At 35.7% G+C, this 24,358-nt stretch overlaps 1 protein-coding gene across 5 annotated transcripts in view; it reads left to right on the top strand.

The window, feature by feature from the left end:
- RAP1B (RAP1B, member of RAS oncogene family) overlaps positions 1-23,551 on the top strand; it is a 44,289-nt gene extending 20,738 nt beyond the window's left edge. For 3 of the 5 annotated variants that reach the window (XM_086400087.1, XM_086400088.1, XM_086400091.1), the window contains exons 2-8: positions 13,796-13,877; positions 14,887-14,955; positions 16,181-16,237; positions 17,095-17,235; positions 19,205-19,348; positions 19,997-20,113; positions 22,222-23,551. In XM_086400087.1, coding sequence (XP_086256213.1) covers positions 13,821-13,877; positions 14,887-14,955; positions 16,181-16,237; positions 17,095-17,235; positions 19,205-19,348; positions 19,997-20,083 — 555 coding nt within the window. In that variant the 5' untranslated portion in view covers positions 13,796-13,820 and the 3' untranslated portion in view covers positions 20,084-20,113; positions 22,222-23,551. Of the gene's footprint in view, positions 1-9,827; positions 9,928-13,795; positions 13,878-14,886; positions 14,956-15,176; positions 15,333-16,180; positions 16,238-17,094; positions 17,236-19,204; positions 19,349-19,996; positions 20,114-22,221 lie in introns of those variants that run through there. The other 2 variants (XM_086400089.1, XM_086400092.1) reach the window with 2 other exon arrangements.
- The last annotated feature ends 807 nt before the right edge of the window (positions 23,552-24,358 follow it).

Below are 24,358 nucleotides of genomic sequence, written 5' to 3'. Positions count from 1 at the left end.
TTAACTGCCCTGCTCATGTATTGACAAGAAATCTATTACGATTTCTTTATGTGGTTCTTCTGCAGTTGTCAGATTACTAATAGTTATACTCTAGTTAGTATATTCTCTCAGAGATGTCATCAGGTACTGAACTGAAAGGAAATGGAGTAAAAAGTTCAGTAATAAAACTGGAAACAGCTTAAATTGCACATCATAGTGTATGTTGAAATAAGCTTCATTTACAGACAATATTAATCCATGAAAAGTGTGAAAGGAAGAATTTTTTTCCTCTTGTGAAGTGTTATAAATACGGTCAGGCTAGAGAAAATGCTATGAACAGTTTGATGGTCTGCAAATTCTGTGCTTGAGTAGATTTAGAAATCTAGTTTACAAAAAAGGCCTTTTTCTTGGTGGAGTATAAAATTAGTAAGATTGCAAACATTTTCCATTTGTCCTCTCATATCAGTAGTATTTGTTTTTAAGTTACTGTTTATTTTGCAGTTCCCTGTTAGTAGTTGTTTGGTTTTGTTTGTTTGGGAGGGTGTTTTGTTTTTTGGCTGTGTTGTGAGATATGTAGGATCTTTGTTCCCCTACCAGGAATCGAACCGTGCCCCTGCACTGGGGGTGCAGAGTCTTAACCACTGGACCTTTCAGTTCCAGAAGCTCCAGACGTTTTATTTTTAAGAGACGGTATGAGTTAGTGGTTGGATATCTTAATTTTTCCTCCAAAAAGATAATTTTTTAATCTACTCAGAAGTTTTGTACTCTAACATTGTGTCTAAAAGATTAGTCCAGATTCTTTCAACATTTGAATTAGTTAATTTTATTTAAGAGTGAGAAGAGGGCACAGTAATCCTCTTTAGCTACTAAAATACTACTTTGGGAGTAGGAGGCAGAAAGGAGAAATCAAATATCTCTTCCAGAAAGTGTTCAGTGGGAGAGGTAGTGTCACTTGACTTTAGGAACCAGTAGTTAAGTGTTTTTACTTAGCCCTTTATAGTTTAAAATCACAGAATTTCAAATGGGAGTGGGGTAGGGGTATGAAGGGAGGGTTGTAGCTAAACAACTTGAGGATAGGAAAATCACTTGAATTACCAATGTTTTAGTAGACTTTTATTTATTTTTAATTGGAGGATAATTGGTTTACAATGTTGTGTTTGTTTCTGCCTTACATCAGCATGAATCAGCCACAGGTATATATATGTCCCCTCCCTCTTGAACTTCTGTCCCATCCTCTACCACCCTTCTTGGTTGTCACAGAACATTTGGTTGAGCTCCCTGTGTCACACAGCAATTTTGGGAGAATTTTAATTTGATTGTAGCTATTGGACACAACTGAGCAACTTCACCTTCTTTCTTTCACTTTCTTATAACCTACTTTCTACATTTATTAATGAGATTGATTTAAAGAACAAGATTATATAGAGTTGCTGCTGCTGCTAAGTCACTTCAGTCGTGTCCGACTCTGTGCGACCCCATAGAAGGCAGCCCACCAGGCTCCACTGGAGTGGGTTGCCATTTCCTTCTCCAATGCATGAAAGTGAAAAGTGAAAGTGAAAGTAAGAGTCTCTCAGTCGTGTCCAACTCTTAGCGACCCCATGGACTGCAGCCTACCAGGCTCCTCGTCCATGGGATTTTCCGGGCAAGAGCACTGGAGTGGGGTGCCATTGCCTTCTCCGATTATAGAGTTAAGAGCAGGCAAGTGTCTCTGGAACCCAAAAGTTGTTGGTTTTCGTACTGTTCCTGCTGTAGGGCATTTTGTTTTCAACTGAAGTTACAGTTCCTACCGGACAAGTATAAGAAACTAATTTTTTTTAATTGAATTTTTGAGATATATGCCCAGAGCATCTCATGTATGTATGTATGTATTTTTTTGGCTGCCCTGCATGGCATGCGGTATCTTGGTTCCCCAACCAGGGATTGAGCCTGTGTCCCCTGCAGTGGAAGTGCAGAGTGTTAACCACTGGACCACCAGGGAAGACCCTTAATTTGTGTTTAATGTCAGGATTTGTGTAATTCATTTTCCATTGGAATTCATGATAATCTGTCAACAACTAATGAACTTAAATGGCATTTTATCTAAAAATAGTTAACTTGTTGCTACTGCTGCTAAGTCACTTCAGTCATGTCCAACTCTGTGCGACCCCATAGGTGGCAGCCCACCAGGCTCCCCCGTCCCTGGGATTCTCCAGGCAAGAACACTGGAGTGGGTTACTATTTCCTTCTCCAGTGCATGAAAGTGAAAAGTGAAAGTGAAGTCGCTCAGTCGTGTCCGACTCGTAGCGACCCCATGGACTGCAGCCTACCAGGCTCCTCTGTCCATGGGATTTTCCAGGCAAGAGTACTGGAGTGGGGTGCCATTGCCTTCTCCGAGTTAACTTGTTAGTGGCCTTTAAAAATTGTTAAATATTTCTTTCCTTTGCTGAAATGAATTATTAGTCTTTAAGTCATTCTTTTGACAAACATTTCTGAACCAAATAGGGAACACCAAAATAAATACGGTAATGACTAAACATTTAAGGCTTTTATAGACAATATGTGTTCTTATTTAACCTGCCCATTAACTCTGTGAAAATTGGAATCACTGTTTTACAGGTAAAACACAAGCCTAGAAATCAGTGAAAACTCACTGGTAAATTGAATAAATAGCCAGTTTTCTAGATCTTCTTATTTCTGGAATCCATGTTTTACAACCCTGGACTGCAAAGGTAGTATAGTTTTTACTTTTATGGTATAAGGAGAAGTTAACTTTGGTCCTCAAACTTAGCTAAATGACTTCCTTATTGATAACTGAATTGGCCATAGTTGACTAAGGAAAGTTGCTAAAAATGTCAGTTGAGTATTTGTTTGGTTTCATCTTCTTAAAATATAGGATTGTTTTATTAAAACATAGGTCCATCATTAAAAAAAAAAAAAGAATATGTGTTTGCTTTTTAAGATAATCTTGATTTCAAGCATTTTCATGGTAACTTTATGGATACAATTTTGTTACTGGATTAATATAAACAAAGTTTACCAAGTTCCTTTGGTTTGATGGTGTATTGTATTTTATCTGGAATAGAAGTAAAGCAGTCTTTAATTAAAATCCATTATTCAGTGTTTTATCGGTCACCCTGGTGACATTTGGTCCCCACTCCACATTTTTGCATATTTTATATGTAAACTTTCCTCTTGCAATGACCTTTTGCTTCTTTTTATATTTTACTTCCCAGTCTTAATCCTTGTAATCAATATGTATAATCCTGTACAACCAATCTCTTCATTTGGGTTGATAGTTGAAGTATATTTCCTGAGGGAGAACCTCATGCCTAGGCCCTAATCTTAAATTAGTTTGAAAGAACCCTTGATTGACCTCACAAAACATTTTGGACTAGCATGCCAGAAGGAAGAAGAAAATGTATCTTGCCTTGGTGCCCAGTAGTATTGATAGATAGGACAGCAAATGAACAGGAAGATTGTCCTTATTGTTTCGAGCCTTTTTATTTAGCTTTATCTGTATTGTATTTGAAAGATAATTCTAAAATGTCTATAATTTTAAGCCTCCATTATGTAGTTAGGAAAAAAATATTTACATTATCATTAAATTTTATTACCAAAACAGAATTTCACAGTTGGCCCTTGAATAGCGTGAAGGTTTGGCAGACAAAAATTCAAGTATAACTTTACAGTCAGCCCTCAGCATCCAAGGAGTCAGCCCACCTCCAGTTGTGTGATACAGATTTATTTTCTTAAATAAGTGGATCCACATGGTTCAAACCCATGTTGTTCAATGGACAGTGATATATCATTTTATACTAATTAAGAAGGAGTATAACAGTAGGATACTGTAAAAAAAAATTATTTCTCTTTATAATTCTTCAAAACTTGATGTAACAATACATTTTGGAATTGAAAGGGACCTTAGAGTTCATTTTGTCCAGAAGTAAAAAAAAATACTGGTGACCCAGAGTCCAGATCTCCATAATTTTAAGTGTGTTGGTTTTCACAATATTCACAATTTTTAGATTTGGAATGACTTTAGCTGTATAAGTGTTCACTTTATTTGGCCATAATCCACACTATTCGCTAATAGTAACACCTTGCTCCTGGAGGCGTTTACATGCCTACAACTTTTAAAATAGAGCCACGCCTCTTAAATCAAAAGATAATATTGCTTTCTACAACCTTTTGTTTCCTCTTAGAAAGCAAAACAAGAGAGTGTATAATCAAGTTCTACAGTATTTGATGCAGCCTGTCAGAAAGAGGAGCAGTCACTATGGGCTGAGATGGTGTGAAAATACTTCAGATGTTTCTGACGTTACCCTCCTAAGGACTGCATCCCAAGTATTTGTGAGTCAGGAACATTCTGTCCTGGTCCATGTGTTATTTTTTCCTACAGTGAAGGATAACAATGAATATTCTCCTATATAGAGTTAGCAAAGAAAATCACCAAGGGGCATTTTGTGCATATTGAATAATGCTACCTCATAAGACCAACTGTGTTTGAAAAGTGACAGTGAAGTCGCTCAGTCATGTCCAACTCTTTGCGACCCCAGGGACGGTAGCCTACCAGGCTCTGCCGTCCATGGGATTTTCCAGGCAAGAGTCCTGGAGTGGGATGCCATTGCCTTCTCCAGGGGACCTTCCCAACCCAGGCATCGAACCTGGGTCTCCTGCATTGCAGACAGATGCTTTACCGTCTGAGCCACCAGAAATCCCATTTATACCCCAAATAGCAAAGGAAGGAAGGACATTGAAGTCTTGAGCTCTCTTGTGGATCCTAAACAAATGTCTATAACTATCTCAAATCCAAATTTAAGTTCAGCCACAAATTAATTGAACATCACCCCACCAAAGATGTTGATTTAAAAATACTGAGCAGAACAAAGCCTGATTGATAGTCTTTTGTTGAAAAATAGGATTTAATATCAATTTGTTGAAATGATTGAGTACTGAGCTAAATAGTACTTTGACTTTAAGTCCTTCATTACCACCCTGATTAAAATAATCTCTCCATTCCTTGCTATCTCCCTTAATTAGTTCTATAGTTTTTTCTCCATAGTACTTGTCAAATTACCATGTTTTATATTGATTTTATTTGTCTCAAACCACCACCCCCCCAGCTGTAAATTTTGGGGGCAGGGTATTTTATTCACTGCTTTATTCTGTTTGCCTGGAACAAAGCCTAACATGTAGAAGGTACTCATATATGCATGTTGAATATTGAGTGCTATAATACAGTAATCTTGATAGAAGGTGTTATTTCTTAGATTTTCTTTTTTAATTCTCAGGTTTTAGCACAATTCTCTGTTCTGAGTAGGTCTTCAGTATATGTCAACATGAACTAAAGAGCCAAGAGGTTTTTTACTGCATCTGTTTTTCATTTTGTAATGGTGTTTAAAGTTTCCTCGGTGTTTTTTGTTTGTTTGCTTGTTTGACTGCATCAGGTCTCAGTTGTGGCACATGGGATCTTGATTGTGTCATGTGTGATCTTTTGTTGGGGCACGCGGACTCTAGTTGTGGTGCATGGGCTCAGTAGTTTCTGCAGGTGGGCTCTCTAGTTGTGGCATGTAGGCTTAGTTGCTCCATGGCATCTGGGATCTTAGTTCCCCCACCAGGAGTCAAACCCATGTTCCCTGCACTGCAAGGCAGACTCTAACCACTGGACCACCAGGGAAGTCCCTCCCCAATGATTTTTAGATTTATAATCTTGTAGATCTTAATTAGGGGCAATAATATCTGACCTTGGGTGTGCCCTGAGTCTTATTAATGAAGAATATTATATGCAACGTGTGTGTGTATGCACACGTATGTGTGCAGTCTCAGTCATGTCTGACTCTGTGACCCCATGGACTGTAATTCACCAGGCTCCTCTGTCCATAGAATTTTCCAGGCAAGAATAGTGAAGTGGGTTGACATTTCCTACTCCAGGGTATCTTCCTGACCCAGGGATCAAACCAATATCTCTTGCGTCTCCTGCATTGATAGGTAGGTGGGTTCTTTACCACTGCACCATGTGGGAAGCCCATTATATGTAATACAGAATAGTAAATATTTTTATCAATATTTTATGATTATTATTCATTGTGAGTTGAGTGATTGGCTAAACTTGGCATTTGTGAGTTTATATTGGCCACCTTTTTTCCCCTGGTTTTATTGGGATAAAATTGGTGTACAGCACTGTAAAAGTTTCAGGTGTTCAGCATAATGAATTGACTTAGATACACTGTGAAATGATTACCACAAGTTAGTGAACATCCATTGTCTCATATACATAGAAAATTAAAGTGTTTTTCCTTGTAATGAGATCTCTTACGATTTACTCTGTTAAGAACTTTTATATAACATAAGCAGTGTTAGTTTTATTTATACTACCTTTATACCTTCTGACTGCCTTCGTGTACTCCCCCCCCTTTTTTTAATTCCAACAGATTTCACCATTTTTAAGTTATAATAACATGCTACAATTACAAGACAACTCCATGACTCCTTTTTCGCCTTCTGGCTTTCATTTTCATTTGTGTATTATAAATTTACTGTTTATTAGTAATAAAACTGTCAGAAGAAAAACTACATCTTAAAATGATTCAAAATACTGATAGATTAGTGTATATTAATATATATATATATATATAACATTTTGTATTGACAGCGAGAGTTTCCTGTAAGATACATTCCAGTTTCAGAGATGTTAAAATATATTTTAAAAATGCCTCTTAGATTTTAGTAGAATATAGTAAGTATAGCGAAATTTATAATATAGTTCAGTTAGTTTTTAACATAACGTATTCCAAACTGGTTGTAGTAATAGGAGGACTAAATTATGGATGGAAACCCACATATGATTGGAAAATAGTTTTAGCCTATGCATTGTATCTTTTTGCCTACCTAGAAGAAACTTTCTATTAATAAACTAGACAAAAACTGAATAGCAGTGCTCCTCCTACTTTCTTAGTGTTTTATTAAACTAGTAGGTAAAAGGGTAGAGCAGTGATTCTCAGATGAGGGAACATCAGTTCTGCTACACTGTATCGAGCAGTAGCCCAGACCATTGCTATTACAATTATTTTTAAAGCTATCTTTTACTGATTATTACTATGTGCAAGGACTCTTGAGGGAAATTACCACATTTCATATGCCAGTCATTGTTTGAGGTTCTGGGGATATAATAAAAGACAAACATTGTCATTTTTGTGGAGTTTACGTTCTTGTATATCCATCTCACAACCTTACCGAATAGGCATTACTGTCTCCATTTTCCCTGTAAGGAAAGTGAAGCTCTAAAAGGTTTCATGACTTGCCAAAGATTATACAAAATCAGGATTTAAAATGTAGATGCTATGAACCACTGTTCATAGCATGACAGCTATGCTGTCAAAATTGTCCTTCTTTGGGGTTCAGTGAATGAGAACAATTGTTTTCAGTGACTCAAACAACAATTATCATAACCCCTTTGAAATTCTGATATAACTCTACCCATCTTAAAATTATGCATGAAATTTTGAAAACTGAACTAATGGCCATTGCCAACCAGTCGGATTTGGCATTCATAATGAAATCCTCTTTTTATCTTTGGCTTAGAATCTGTAAACAGTTTTTCAAAGCTGGTGTAGTATAAGGCACAGATTTGAAAAATAGGTATTAGTTCCAGTCTTGGCTTTTTTATTTTATTTTTTTTAAGGAAAATACTATCCGAAGAGTTGGTACTTAGTAGGATTTAAATAAAAATATTTTGCTTTTTTGTCCATATAAGGAAACATTGGCAAAAAAATTAATGAAAGAGGATGACTTAACTTCATTTGTGGTTCCTTCTTATCAGTGTTCTTGTTAGAAAGCTGCTTATTAGTAAGTTAAATGTGTTTTGTCACTGTGTTTTTGTATTTGAAAGTCTGTTGATAATTTTCATATTTCCTACTTGAAAATTTGAAAAGTTTTCAATTTCTTGTGAACTTAGGGCTCTGCAGTTAAAATTCTTGTTTGTGTTACTAAAATTAAATTGATAAGTGTTATTTATAATTTCCACAAGCTGGAAACAAACCAAATATCCATGAGCTGGTGAATGGATAAAGATAATATGATCTATATCCATACTATGCTTTTTATCAATAATAAATAGAAGGAACAAATTACTAATAAAGCAGTAATGTGGGTGAACCTGTCTCATTCTAGCAATAAGTAATACTATGGATAAATGAAGCAACTAGGAAGAAAGAAGGACCCTAGTCATCTCATTAAGAAATGTAATTCCCAGAAATGTTTACTTTTTATAGTATGTACAAGTGTCCTCTTTCACAGCTTCCCATTTCTTAGAAAACAAAAACCTTTTGGTTTAGTTTTTCTTTCTAGCTTGTTTACTTTGTGAGGATCTCTGAAAATGCTCAACTACTGTAGAGTTGCCAGTTTTTCATTTTCAGTTTCCTGTTCAGGTCTTTAGACCATTTACAGAAAGAAAGAACATGTTTCTCTTTCAAATTTCCTGAAGTTAATTTTTTAATTTTGTTTCCTGTGTTCATTTTGTTTATAGTTTTAAATGTTGACCAATCTACCCCTGAAATAGTATATTTCCTAAATAGATTTTTCTTCTCTCGAGGCCAGTTTTTTTTAATGTGCTGGACTGTTTGAATCTGGTCTTTACTGTCCTGCTCTTAATCTCTTTCTTCTATGATAAAATTAAGTACTTAGTAATTCAGTTGGGATTCTACAACAAATTTCTGTTTGTCTACCTGAGATTTAGAAAAATCTTTAAACATTACTCCAACTAAACTCTAGACCAGTTTTTAAATTCAGTTTCTACAGCTCTGACTTCTTTCTACTCCAGCAATTTAAGACATTTCTTTGCTAAAAAACTGTCAAGAAAGGTAGTGCATTTCAGTGGTATGGTCAAGGAGTAAGTGGAATAGAAAGGCATTTTGGGAAGTATAAAAAGACAATTGTTCAGAGAGGGTAGGTTTCCAAAGGTTTGAGCAGGGGAGTAAAGGAAGGCTGTCTTAGTCATCTTATTTTGACTCTTTGGAATACCAATTAGAGGAGTTGATTATTGAATGTTATTTTTTCTCATAATTTTTGTGTGTTTATAATTCCTTTGAAAGTGTTAATTTTTACATTTTAAAAGTTGGCCGTAAGTCCTGTTGTTACGCTGTATGTAGTTGTCAAAGTCCCCATTTTTGTAATTTACCGATGTAAGTGCAAGAGTCAAAAGATTATATTGGAAGTTTATAAAAGACACAGAAGTTTTTCCTAGAAAAGGTATGGCCTTGACAAATAAGAAAGAGATCACTAGAGTCAAAAAAAAAGGGTGTTGGGGTAATTAACTGGAAAGAGATACATTGGGAACTGTTTGGATAATGGAAGTGTTTTAAATGTTAATGAGAGATGTGTTTGAGGTTGGAGGGTATTGTCATATGCCAAAATTCATTTAACTGTATGCTTAAGATCTACTTGTTTACTGGATGTAAGTTATTCCTCAATATGATATAAAGTGAAAATGAAAGTAAGTGAAAGTAAAGGTCGCTCAGTTGTGTCTGACTCTTTGCGACACAGTCCATGGAATTCTCCAGTCCAGAATACTGGAGTGGGTAGCCTTTCCCTTCTCCAAGGGATCTTCCCAACCCAGGGATCGAACCCAGGTCTCCTGCATTGCAGGTGGATTCTTTACCAGCTGAGCCATAAGGGAAGCCCAAGAATACTGGAGTGGGTAGCCTATCCCTTCTCCAGGGTATCTTCCCAACCCAGGAATCAAACCGAGGTTTCCTGCATTGCAGGCGGATCTTTACCAACTGAGCTATGAGGGAATATGATATGATATAAGTGTGCTTTTAATTTTTTTTTTCCGTTGAGGCGTTTTATTTTCATATTTGTATTATCCCTAGAAAAAGAATCCCAGGAATTTCTCTCCTGTGTTTTTATCTTGCTTCTTCATGGTCCGTGATGCCAGCTGAAGTTGTCAGTTCAGTGAAACCATACTGACAGGTTAGGAGCATATTATTCTGCCATTTTTCTAGATCTTTTAGTGGCACCTCAAATCTAGGGGCTGATCACTCCACACTTGTTTGACCTGCCTGTGAGGTTCACAACAGTTTTCTCAACTCTGCAATCATTGATTTCAAATTCACTAGTGTAATCATCGGAGAAGGTGATGGCACCCGACTCCAGTACTCTTGCCTGGAAAATCCATGGACGGAGGAGCCTGGTAGGCTGCAGTCTATGGGGTCCCTAAAAGTCGGACACGACTGAGCAACTTCACTTCCACTTTTCACTTTCATGCATTGGAGAAGGAAATGGCAACCCACTCCAGTGTTCTTGCCTGGAGTATCCCAGGGACGGCGGAGCCTGGTGGGCTGCCGTCTATGGGGTCGCACAGAGTCAGACACGACTGACGCGACTTAGCAGCAGCAGCAGTGTAATCATGCTTCATTATCATATTAGCACAGACACCTACTGGAGCAAGCCTAGTAAGAAGCTGGCACTTGCCTCTCCTTTCAGCATTATTGATGCTCTTGAGAACATCAACTGGGACTTTCGTGTGCACCATTATAGCAGCACAGAAAGAGTTTAAAAAATTCTTTTTAACAAATGTGTTCTTACAAACAGATCTTCAGGTCTCTTGACCAAGCAGAAGTTAGGAAGGTGCCCCATAATTAGCCCCACAGTTCATGACCCTGTAATGCTGTCATGAAAGTGAGTGACCCACGGTGAAGTTTGGCCCATCACTCACCTTTGCCTAAATTGGTCACTGATTGTACTCATCTTCAACCTTTAGTGCTTGGGGCCAGTTTGAATTTCACTGGAGGCTTTTCAGACCTACGTGTCCATCCATTCCAAACAGCTCTCCTTTATACAGTGAATGTAAACAAAACAGTTCAGGACAAAACAGAACATGAGACAAAATTTTGCACAAGTAGACTAACAAAAAACAAAGCAAGTAGCTGAAGAATTATGAACTAATGGCAAAAATATGTATTAAATAGTACACTCCAGGCCAAAATCAAAAGCCTAAATTGCCTTATACAAAAACCTACTTGGTATAAATCCTAGAATAACAGATTTAACAGTGTGAGTTCAAGGGACTGATTGGAGCTCCCATCATTGTCGTTACTGACTCATGTGATAGCAAAATCTAAGAACAAACAAGTTGAACACAGGCAGCCCATTCAGTACGCTTGTTTGTCTGAGGGCATCATTTGGAATGATGCCAGCTGAGGATCTTAAGTGGACTATCAAAGAATGAGCAACACCATTCAATAGCTGAAGTTATTGATTACTTAAGGAAAAGCTACCCTGGTCTGATATTGCCTGCCCTGAACAGAGCAGACTACTAGTCTTACAGAGTCTTTAGGGAATTTCAAAGTCCAAAGATCCACAAACTTTCAAAGGCAGGAATGAATTAATTACCAACTGTAAAAGCAGTGTCAGTCAAGTGAGACAGTTGCTGATTGTTGGCATTTTGCTGGGTGTTCACTGAAGTCTCTCTTTTTTTTTTAAGTTATAACAATTGCAAAGAAGTGAATCAAAAAGTGGCACAGCCCAGCTACCTAAAGGATAAAAGATGCAGGGAAATAAGTCTGTTTGTGTTAAAGTTAATTGATTTGCTCTTTGGGATGCTGTTTAGTAAATAATTGACCCCAAAGTTACCATGTTCCCTCTAGCTGGGTTAAGAAACACAAATTTGAAGGTGTCTTTCATTAGAGTCCTAAGTTTATTCTTAAATATTTCTCAAATATTAATGTAGGTCTGTGTGGTTGGATAATGTCTACATGGAACTGAATAGAATTACCACCTAAGTAATCCTATTTTTAAATGACTTTAAAATAAATAAATCTGACTTCAGCTACACATTTACAGAAAACAACTTGTCATAAATTAAATGCACACTACCATGTGGGATATTCTTGAAACTGAAAGGTGGTTCAACTTTTATTTAATATCTTTTTTCATGAAATATCTGGTAAGAACTGTGCAGTTCACAAAAATTAAGGAGACAGTGTTCCAGGACTGGAGAGAAGTGTTTAGGAATGATAAGTTCACTAAGTTTAGAAATAAAATATAGCAACTAGTAAGTGGGAAAGTTAGCAACTGACTTTTTTGGTATTTTTTTAATTTGGTCTCTTCCAGCTCCCCCAATCCCCACCCCCCAATTAAGGAATGGAGAAAAATATAGTACGTGATCTATGTATTTAAAGGCACAAGTGAAGGAGAAATTTTTGAAAAGTCGTCCTTGGTATTAAACACGGCATCCTAAGGAGAAATAAAAGGATGGCATGTAGTAGTAGTGTTCGTTGCTCAGTCGTGTCCTACCCTTTGGCAACCCCATGGACTGTAGCCCTGTTCGAGGCTCCTCTGTCCATGGAATTCTCCAGGCAAGAATACTGAAGTGGATTGCCACTTCCTTCTCTGGGGGATCTTCCCAACCTAGGGATCGAACCTAGGGATTGAACCCAGGTCTCCTGGGTCTTCTGCGTTGCTGGGAGATTGTTTTACCATCTGAGCTACCAGATAGATAAAGCACAGGATTTCTTCCAAGAGTATGGACCAGAAGGAAAGAACATATAAAGAGGTTTAATACAAAGAAATATGTCAAAGTGAGCCCATTCTTAATTGACTGACGTTCAGAAGTAAGAGGCTATCAATAATAGGCTGATCACAGAAGCATATTCACTAAAGTAAATGGTTATTGGTGGGTTAAATGTGTTCAGACCAGTCCTGGTATTGTGTTACTATAAGTAAAGAACTGTCATCTCTTGATTGAAGAGGATTTAAAGCCTGGTCTGGTGGCTACTTTTGTACCATAGCCACTGGCAAATTATTATTTTTTTCCCTAGAAATGTGGGAGCTTTGTATTCTCATGTTATTCCCCATCCTGGAAACTTTCAGGAGCTTCTTTCTCTCTCAATAGTAAGCTGAAATTTTAAAATGATGAGCCTTGCTATGGATTGTTTCTTTTAGGTTTTATGTTTATTTGATTTCCCCTGTTTCATCATACCGAACACTCAGTAGACTTTTATCGGTCTGGACACTCATGTTCTTGAGATTTACTTTTGATTCTCTGTGCCACCCCAACCACACACCACCCTCAACCTTCTCTCACACACACACGCACACAAACTTCAGTAATAGATATTTGGTCAACTTTCTCTGCTAACTCATTTACCATTTATGTATCTCAGAGGCCAGCAAGTTTTTTCTGTGAATGCTTCATATTAATAGTAAATATTTTAGACTCTGTGGACCAGATAGCTTCTGTTAAAAGGACTTAACTCTGCCATTACAAGACAGCAGCCACAGACAATACACAAATGAATGGATGTGGCTGTATTTCAATAAAGCTTTATGTACAAAAACAGGGGGTTGGATTTGTTTGCAAATCCCTCGTCTGTCCTGTTCATCTTTACCAGAAAGTTAGCTCAGTTGAGGGCAGGAATTTTATTTGCTGTTCATTGGGGATATCCTTGTACTTAGTAGACCTCAAGTACTTGTGATTCAGGATTACAGGTGGTTCAGAAAAGAGATAACATGTCTATCACTGCCATCTTTTAGCCAACAGAATGCCCCTTAATTCAGTTTTTCAGTGCCCCCCCTTTTTTCTTGATAGAGTATTTTATAGTAACTGAATATAGGATAGGACTAAGAATCACGTCTAGAATTCTGCAATTTCTTTCTTGTGATGTTTTATAAAGAGCCCTACCAGTAGCATCTTTTAGTAAGTTTGTTTATGAAATGCTCCATCTTGGTATGGTATAGTAGTCATTTTAAATAAATGCTTGAATGTTTTGTTTATATAAGAGGCACATGAATGCAAAGATATTACTTAAGAATTCTTTTTTTTTTTTTTCTTAATAAGGTACTAGCTTTTATAAGTTTGCACCATGCGTGAGTATAAGCTAGTCGTTCTTGGCTCTGGAGGCGTTGGAAAATCTGCTCTGGTAAGACATTCTCACTGTACCCAAGCTATTCACTCTTAAGACATGTTCTTTTTCTGTTGAGTGTTAGGGTTTGCTTATTTTTTTTGTTAAGGTGAAATCTCATTGATTTTAGAAGTAATATATTTTTCTTATAATTTAGTCAACTTTTAGTTGTATCTGAGTAGATCATATTCTCTCTTCAACATGGGCTCCAGACCAGAATACAATTTGGACTTAAGCCCAGTTTGGGCTTCAGCACATACAAGCCTATGTCTGTCTGCATTTCAGAGCAAGATAGAAATAAATTTTGGTCCATTTCATTGTGAGTCGGCTTAAAATATAAATTTTATGTTATAAAAATTGAATAACTATATTTTAAAAACTTTTTTCAAAGTTTACCTTTGACTGTCCCACAGTGTTTTTTATATCAAGAAATAGTAAAGTAAGAAGGAAGACACAACTTGACAATGGTAGGTAGGAAGGGGAGAAACTTAGGGGAAGAAACTTGGTGAATAGTTCAGAGTTCAGCAAAGCCCCACCTCAAGATAGACTGACCATCTTACTTTGCCATTTATTTGTCACATAAACACCCAGCACAGAATTTGACTTGCTTGGATCAAACTGAGAAGTGTGTACAATGGAGTATGAACTGTGTTTTCATTTGTAAATATATCCAAAGTGATGGGGAGGCATTGTGAGTGTGCACGTATGTGTGTTCACCAAATAATTAGCCACTTTCTAACTAAAATTCACATTTAGGCCCTAAAACTGAAATAGGAACCATTTAACAATTTTTAAATATATGAGCTCTAAATTTAGACCTACCCATAACAGAATGTTATGATTATTAATTTTTTAAAAAAGCTTTCTGAAGTAATTTTCCCACCAAATATTTATGTTCAAAGGTAGTTGTGGTTATTTTTTTTTTTTATCAGTGGTATAACTACTTAAGTGAAATTAATATTTTTGAATGTGCAGACTTGGATTTGTTCTTTTTGAGGGAGTATAATGGTATGTTAATTTTTTTCAGACTGTACAGTTTGTTCAAGGAATTTTTGTTGAAAAATATGATCCTACGATAGAAGATTCTTATAGAAAGGTATGTTACTTTAGAAGGCCTTTGCTTTCAACTTTACTGTAAACATAAATTATTGTTTTTAGCTTAATAAATATTAAATGTTGTCTATAGAGTATAGGATGAGGAACAGAGTTAATTTATAAAATTAGTGGGTAGAACTCACATCTGACTATTTCCTGGCATTGCATGTTTACCAAGAATCTTAATCACTCTTGCTTTATCTCTCTTTCTTGCTCACAAAGAATTTTAGGTTTACACTGACCCCCAAGTTGTAATTTGTTGCTATTTGACTTTAGAGTGGAGACATCCACTTCAGGTGGTAGTTCCATGTTTCTCCCCTCTTTCTGCCCACCAAAGACTTGAATGACTCTCAGGCTCCCTGCTTTTTATATAAAGATGTAAGTACAAAAGTCTCCCTAACCTTCCTATTTACAATTCCTTGAGAAAGTTCCACTGCTCATAATAGTAGAAAAGTTTATTTCTAAGTTCATTTATATAACACGTGACAATAAAACTTAATATGCAGACATTTTTAATTTAGAAGGGAGAGAATTACCCGCCACCTTAAAGCAGCCAGCCTGGCCCCTGCTGCGGTGCAGACACTGTGTTTCCATTCCTCTTCTGTGTCCACAGTCTGCTAAAACTAGAAACCCTTTCTGGACCCCAGCTCTGAGGCAGCATTACTCTTTTTTCTGCATCTGTATCTTTTTTTCCTAGGAAATGTTAGGTTTAAAGGGTAACAGGGATATATAGATATATAATTTATTTGATAGCTGTCCTTCCTTGCTACCAAAAACTTTGTTCCAATATAGTGAAGGGGATGTAGTTATAAGCAAAAGGAAAGTATATCTAAAGCGTGGCAGAATTTATATAGATAGTTACTTCTGACATTATTGGAACTATTACTGCATTAAATAAAAATTTTTTGAGCTGATTTGAAATTATTTCCTCTCCAGAGTTAACTGCTGAGTAATTCACATTGAGGTTGGAGCTTGTATATCTTGTAGATATCCTTATATTAAATTGAGAACTCATGGTTTTTCCACTTAATGCAGTTTGAGGGTCAGTAGACTTTAGTTATCCAGCTATTTTTTTCTCCTGTTTCATTAAAGTATGTATTACTTGAGATTAGTATCAAAGTTGCTATAATCTGTGTCTGTTTTAAATATCGTATTAATATTATACATATTAAAGTAGTCTTATATACAGGAAAAAAAATGAAGATCTACCTTAATTTCCTCCCTAGCAAGTTGAAGTAGATGCACAGCAGTGTATGCTTGAAATCTTGGATACTGCAGGAACGGTATGTAAAACAATACCAAAGTATATGCATAACTTGTGCAGTATTGACCTTATAAATGCTAGCATTCTTATAGACAAACATTATTTAAAAGTAAGGCTTGCATTAAATCTTAAAGCTGTCTTATCCTCTTGAATTCTTTTCTTGTGTGCATGGGTCATTTACTGAAGAAATAAGTAGAAAATTTGTATGAAAATTTTCATACCTTCACTACTACTTTTAATGTAAGTTAGACTATATTTCCATATATTGAGTAATGTGGAAAATGCCTGAGATTCCTCAGTGACTGTGAAGTATTTTGAATAGTATCTTTCATCCTTCAGTATATTTACAGAACAGCTAGATCTGATGGTATCTGAAAGTGAAGGGAAGATTTACTCTGGATGTGTGGTATTCGTTCATCTAATGTTTGAGTACCTGATACATGTCGTGGCTTGTATTCTTACACTCAAAAGCTTACAGTCTAGCGAAAGAGGAAGTGTGGGAAAATGGCACCATATAGGTAACTTGCTGGCGGACCTCGGATAACTGGAGCATTGTGAGCTAGCTGTGAGTAATGGTGATTCGATTTGGGTGCCTTCCATATGGTGTCTTGAAAAGCTGCTTTCAAGCAGCATTTGAAGATGGGACATTTCCACTTGAGTGCATTTACTGCACATAAATCTGCCCTGGTGTATTATTTTTAAATAAAACACTTATTTCTTGAAATACCAATTTTTCAAATAGCCACAGACTACAGTTTTAAGAGATGTTACATAACACTACTACATTCTTTGAGCTCTAATTATAGACTTTGAAAATTGTCAAATTAACTGTCAAAACATTATTTTTTTAAAATGATTCTTTTCTTTCGACTGTAGGAACAATTCACAGCAATGAGGGATTTGTACATGAAAAATGGACAAGGCTTTGCGTTAGTTTATTCCATCACAGCACAGTCCACATTTAATGATTTACAAGATCTGAGAGAACAGATACTTCGAGTTAAAGACACGGATGATGTAAGATGGCTTCATAATAAATATATTTTCTTTCAAACACTTATTGTAGTGATATCCGATTTAAAAGTTTGAATTTAAATCCAATTTAAACTTCATCTATTTTGAGGAGTTTGTTTTTCAAAAGCTTTTTCTTTGAAAGGGAAAAACGTACCTTTAACGCCTATATATAGTGTAAAAAGTGAGAAATACCTTCCTCTTGTGTAAAATAAAATCTATATCCTTCCTATTTTTTTCCCTTCATATTTTTAAATCTTGCATTTGGTGGAGAAGGGGGAGAGGTGTCAGTGGCAAATATTACTAATAGAGCAGATGACGTTCTGGTAGATTTAAGAGCCTTTTTAATAGGAATCAGAACAACATGTGAACACATCTCAAACAACTATGACAGAAGCAGCAAGAAAGCCAATAAATATATTCAATTCTAATGTTAAGTAACATGCCCCTTCCGAGTACACCATAATGGAGTTTAACCCTGTAGGAAACTACAAAAGATTTTTTTAAATTACTCTTCACGCTATGTATATAAATTCATCTTGCATCAGAATCACCTGTAGAGCTAGTTAAAACAGATTGTCAGGTCCCACTCCCAGAGTTTCTGATTCAGTAGGTCTGGAATAGGGCTCAGAAATTTGCATTTCTAACGTATTTCCAGGTGGTATTGGTGCTACCGGTCTGGGCATCACACTTTTAAGAACCACTGTACTAGGTATAGTTTAATTATAGCAAATATTTCTAGAGCTTGGGAGCACCTATTAGAAATATCCTAATTTCCTGGACTTCTGAAGCAGGAGGACTTTGGGGGGGGGACCTTAACATACTTAGGGCTTCCCTGGTGGCTCAGACAGTAAAGCATTTATCTACAATGCAGGAAACCTGGGTTCGATCCCTGGGTCGGGAAGATTCCCTAGAGAAGGAAATGGCAACCCACTCCAGTACTGTTGCCTGGAAAATCCCGTGGACAGAGGAGCTTGTTGCAGGCTATTGTCCATGGGGTCGCAAACAGTTGGGCACGACTGAGAGACTTCACTTTCTTTCTTTTCCTTCTTTAACATACTTAAAGCAGCTTTAGTTGGTAAAGCTGTTTCACCAGTGTCTCTGGTGACTACTATAGTTTTCTATCAGTTACATTAAACAGGTATTTATTAGTATAATACTAGGTATCTGTTCCTTAAAAAGCCACAAATCTTGATTTTCTAGTTTGGATTTTTTCCAAAACTAGAGAGCCAATCTCTAAAGGATTAATAGGAGTTTTACAGAATAAGGATTATTTTTCCCTGTAGTGTCCAAAAACATGATTAATATGGTCTATATTTTTAGTAAGTTAAGGTGATTTTAATTTTTGGCTTTTCATTTAGACTATATGAAAAGCTAAAAATTCTACCTTGAATTTTATCTACCTTCTAAATTTCTCCTTTTTTGTGTTATGAAATTGAGAATGAGTTATTTGATAAATACTTGTTAAGAAACCAAAAAATCTGAAATTGATTTATGTCCCTTGGAGAAACACTTTAAAATTTTGGAATATATTGACTTTTTATGATATTTCCTTTTTAAAAGGCTTTGTGTTTTCTTACTATAATTAGTTTGTTGTGAGGAACTTCCCTGGCAGTCCAGTGATTAAGTCTGTGCTTCCACTGCAAGAGCATGGCTTCAGTCCCTGATCAGGGAGCTAAGATCCTGCGTGCTGCACAGGGTGCCTAAAATAAAAGTCTGTTTTGATAACAATTTTCAGGTTTTTCTTCCCTCTTTTATAAGTAGATCATAGCTAGTTTTCTAAAAAACCCTTATGTGACAAGTTCTTAAGTTAATTGTTAATGCTTTTATATTTAACTATCAGTTTTAGTACACCTTATTAATTTAGTGTTTTTCTCTGGCATAAAATAAAATCTAATCCTTATGGTTGACTCTTAGAATTTTGACTTGAATTTATGTAGCATATTTGTTTACTTATTTGTTTTTACCCGTTTAGGTTCCAATGATTCTGGTTGGTAATAAGTGTGACTTGGAAGATGAAAGAGTTGTAGGAAAGGAACAAGGTCAAAATCTAGCAAGACAGTGGAACAACTGTGCATTCTTAGAATCCTCTGCAAAATCAAAAATAAATGTTAATGAGGTATGGTGTAATAGAACTCTTGATTTGGAATTTAGCATTCAGAATTAATGGAAAATAATGAGTGTATATTAACACAACCCCAAGTTAATTAAATATGTTAATTAGCATGCTAACAAGCAATACTACTATTTGAGCCTCTTTATTAAACACTGGTGGTACAGTAGAATTTACCATAAAATGAGGTAAGATTAGATGGAAAAGAATAGGGGTGGGGAAGACAGATTTAATCTTCAGATGTATGAACAATGTTACGTAAAAGATGAAGACAAATTCAAGAAGGCATGAATGGCTCTTGCCTTAAAGGAACTTAAAATTATGTTGTAGAATAAGAATACATAGAGTCAAAGAAGAGTAAAGGATTGTTCTCTTGGATGATGGTAAATGTTCTGACTAAACTAAGGTTTCTGCAGCTACTCAGTATTTACTTTAAGGAGAATGATGTTAGCCCTCCCAAAAAATAAACAGAAAAGCACTTGACAATTACAGGAATACCTGGCTTTACTCTGATTCCTTAAATGAACAGAATATTTGCTTTCTGGAGAAGAGTTATGGAAAGTTCAATTTTTTTCATTGTACTCTCTCACTTGTAGTTTTGGGTGGGGGGGTTTTCCCTGCAAATCAAAATAAAAAATTAATAAATGTTTGCAGATCTTTTATGACCTAGTGCGACAAATTAACAGAAAAACTCCAGTGCCTGGGAAGGCCCGCAAAAAGTCGTCATGTCAGCTGCTTTAATATACTAAATGCATTGTAGCTCTGAGCCAGGTATGTTAATTTATCTTTTCTTCTGTTTTGTTTGTTTCCTCTAATTTTTAACCTCAACTTTATTAAAGGTCCAAAAAGCAAGTATAGAATTTTCTGTTGTAGAAAACAAATGGTTACTTCTTATGAGTTAATATGATATCCTAGTAATTGAAATAATTATTTCACCTATATATGATCATGAGAAGTAAGTTATTCCACATAAGTATTCTAAATGAGTTTATCCAGTATATATTCACGTCTCAGTGGGTCACTGGTTTGTGCTGACAACATAGTGATGATCAAAACCAATCTTCTCTGCTCTCTTTGTTGCCTTAAGCTAATTAAGGTCTAGTGTAAAAGTCAGACAAATCATTGCAAAATATTATAAATGCTGTTGGCGGAATAAATGCAGCATGTTACCGATAATTAAAACCCCTGACATCATGTAGCAGACAAAGTACTGCCTACATGTTACTTGAATTCTCACAATTCTGTGTGGCAGAATTATTATAATTCCCATATTACAGATGAGTGAACTGAGGCACAGAAACATTGTTCAAGCCCTATAGTTAGTGAATAGCAGAGTCAGAATTGAATCTAATGATCTGAGTACATGGCTCAGAATTTGAACTGATTCCCAAAGTCCATAATTAGTCACTATGCTATTATGGGTACTATCAAGAGTATTTAATTGGGGTACCAAACCAGTCAGATGTGAACTATGGATTCAGGGAAAATCTCATAGTGAAAGCATCCAAGTTGAAATCAGATGGAAAAGTAGAAATTAGAGGGTGAAGAGTTCCTGGGCAGAGAGAACCATGGATACAACCTTGAGATGAGACAGCAAAGGAAAATTGAGCAAACATCACTATAACATAGTCTTTGAAAACAGTTATATCAAATGAGTTAATACTTTCAAAGCAGTTAGTTCAGTACCTGGCACCATGGTAAACCCTCATCTGTTAGCTGCTGTTTGCCAAGTATCATTAAGCCATATATTTTTTTTTTTACTGTATTCTTACCCTTGGGAGTTTCGGGTGTTACTAGCTCTGCTTCTTCCCATGTTAAATGACCCTGTACAACCATAGTACTCTGATTCTGTAGTTTTCTAGAGTTTTGTCCCTACTCTCCACTTACGGTTTTCTGCTTAGAGATACAACTTTTCATTTTTTATATCCTCTCCTTTCCAACCACTTGCCCTTTCTTAACAGCACACTTATGCCTGAGCTCACATTGCCATCTGTCCTTTACAACTTGCTCCATTCGATCTGCTAAGATTTAGAAAACTTAGGAAACTCATTCAGTCTCTAAACGAGGGCTTAAAGTTCAAAGCATTTGTGGAAATTATTTCATCAGCCACATCTATATTAACATTCTGGAGCAAGTCTGATTCCCAGAAAACCAATATAAAAAGGAAGGATTTTTTTAGCCCAGGCATATGTACAGAAAATCATCCAAAGTAAATAAATAAATGACAGACTGATGAATGCTGATTTTACCCTTTTAAGTTTAGTTAGATAAGATTTTAGTGTAATAACAGCCTTTTCTGACATCTCTCTTTAAGTAGGATCTGTTTTATAGAATTAATATATATATAACTGTCAACTGTAGAGAGCCTTCATGAAATAAATTTATTTTATTGACTTCTCTACACCAGCTTTTTAGCCACTTACTGGAAGAGTAGGGAAGAAAAGTCTTGGAAAGCTTGGTTAGATGTGCATTCTGTACTCATGATGTCATTCTAGGATTATAAACACTCTTACAGACCAGCCATTTTGTTAGTATTGCTGTCTGTTTGATTCTAGTCAAGTCGACTTGATGTAAAATTTTAATATGGGGTTTTGTTTTTGTTTTTAGTTTTCCTGCTTTTAATCTTTGAGAGGTAATACAAAGAAATTTGTATTTAAGTACATTCAACTTCCACTTGAGTGGCATTTAAGAAGGCAGCAGAATATATCTATCCGTGCTTTGCTGTGAATCATAGTACATGGTCATAATGTAATGATGAGGATAGGAAGCTGTATTATATTTATTTCTGACACTTTGGCACTGTTGTCTTAATACGTCCTTTTGATCTTTAGTGTGCTATTTACAACCTGTGTTTTCAATTAATTTTCTCCTTTTGACAGGTCTGAAGAACTGTTGCCCAATTCAACAGTGCCAGCATTCCAACTTTGTTAAACCTACCAACATCTTAAATGGACTTTCTGTGGTGGTACCCTTTAAGAGGCGGATGAAAACTACTACATCAGTTTGCACATTCTAATCACTTTCCAGTATCACAGAGAGATTTTTACTTATATAATAGTCCTAGAGTATGCAGCTGGTAAAACCAGAGGCTACAATCCAGTATTACTGCTAAGAGACATTTTTCATCCACCAATGTTGTACATGTATGAAAATGGTGTACTGTATACTTTAACACACCCCATACTTTGTATTGGAGAGTACAATAATGTAAATCCTAAAAGCACCACTATTTTAGCATAATAAAAGAAAGTCCAAAGAGCTCCTATATAGACTACTCCAGATAACTTTGCTTCTTTGATACTTGTAGCTTATTGTAATTTTTTTTTAAGAAATTCAAGGTCATTATCATTGTATTGTACAAATAAGCGCTTTGATTAACACAGCTATATAGTTTTTTTAATTTTTAAAAAACCTGTGGAGACAGTGATCTTGTCTTTAAAATATGATAGTCCTTTCAGTATAATGTCTTAGATTAAAGACGTTGCCTTTAATATCTGTTGGGAAGGAAATGTCCAGACTTTTCAAATCTTTTATTATATGTTTCCTTTTTTGTTTACATAGGGAACAATGTTTATAGTTGTGTGTACAGTGGGGGTCTACAACAAGAAGTGTATATTTTCAAACAATTTTTTAATGATTTAACAATTTTTGTAAATCATTTTCAGGCTTCTGCAGCTGTAGATTCTCACTGTGAATCCCCTGCTTGCTCATGCATAAGTGTATTTGCAATACCAAATATACAGGTTTAGTATTTTTGCCTGTTAGTGATTGTTTCCCATGTGTAACGTTTTGGTTGAGATGTTAAATGGTGGAAGAGTACTGTGGATGTGAATGTGGGAAGTAATTTTAATCATGTGTAATTGGTCACAAGGCCTAAGTTGCAGTAACTATTGCTGTTTTATTTAACAATGCCTTGTTGCTTTGTATGCATTAATGTTTGGGTGTAAAGATTGTGTGTCTATCCAACAGGGAGCCACAGTATTTAAATTGACCAACCTAATGTTACAACTACTTTTGAGGTGGCCAAATGTAAACTAAAAGCCTTAATTAAAGTGGTGCAATTTTGTATAACTTAGCATCAGTAGTTCAATAAATTTGGATTGCCATGCAAGGGCTTGCATTATAATTACTTGCCACTTGAATGTGTTTTGTGTAATATTTAACAGTGCTAGTTAAATAAATATGGGTTTAACTTCTTTTTAAATGTGATAGGTGCATTTTGCATAGTGTGGTTTCATAATTTAATGTTTGGGCAAGCCAGATTCATTTATTAATTACAGAAATGATGAGAGAGAAATGTCAGGTATTTTTCTTAGTATTGTTTGAATATCCACATAACCATGTTTTGAATTTTTCCTTTGGAAAGAGTTCTGTAAATCAAGCAATATTACTTACAAACGTATGCCTTCTGGGTAGTGTTCAGTAGCTCTTTGAGGTATAGGAGAAAGAATTGAAAATACTTCAGCAGGTGTTACACTTACAGATTTTTTTAAACTAGAGGATGCAATTACACTTATGGTCATAAAAATCTTTTAATGAAGTGGACTCAAGTACTACTTTTTATATAATGGGTTTTTGTCTCAGATGTGCTGTAATTCCATTTTTTTTGAAATCTGTAAATGAATCTTAAACTTTCTCAAAATATTTTCCAGCCACCGGAGAATATCAGCAGTTAATTAGTAATACCATCTAATTTAGGGATGTCTGTTAATCCCTTAGATACATTTCGAAGCTTTTATTTTAAAAAGAAATCTTATTCCTTACATATTTAACTCACAGAGTTCCATGTATTTAAAGGTTCAGTGTATCTAAAGAAAAAACTGTTGTTCTCTCAGAAATCCCACTTAACCCACTTGTTTTGGCAGGATTGTTTTTATTTATAGTCATTGGGAGAAAATTAAATCTGAAAAAAGTGGCATTGTGGAGCATTGAAATCACTTCAATTTGTTATGTCCTGTTATATCTCTGGTCCTTTTGGGGGGCACCACCATTAATTCAGGTACTTTAATAAATGTT

This window comes from Bos grunniens, chromosome 5 (assembly GCF_055505025.1).
Source record: "Bos grunniens cultivar Pamir isolate PY7600 chromosome 5, Bosgru_T2T1.0, whole genome shotgun sequence".
In the NCBI taxonomy this organism is placed as follows: Eukaryota; Metazoa; Chordata; class Mammalia; order Artiodactyla; family Bovidae; genus Bos; species Bos grunniens.
Note: the sequence above shows the minus strand (reverse complement) of the source record. Positions and strands in the feature narration are given on the sequence as shown.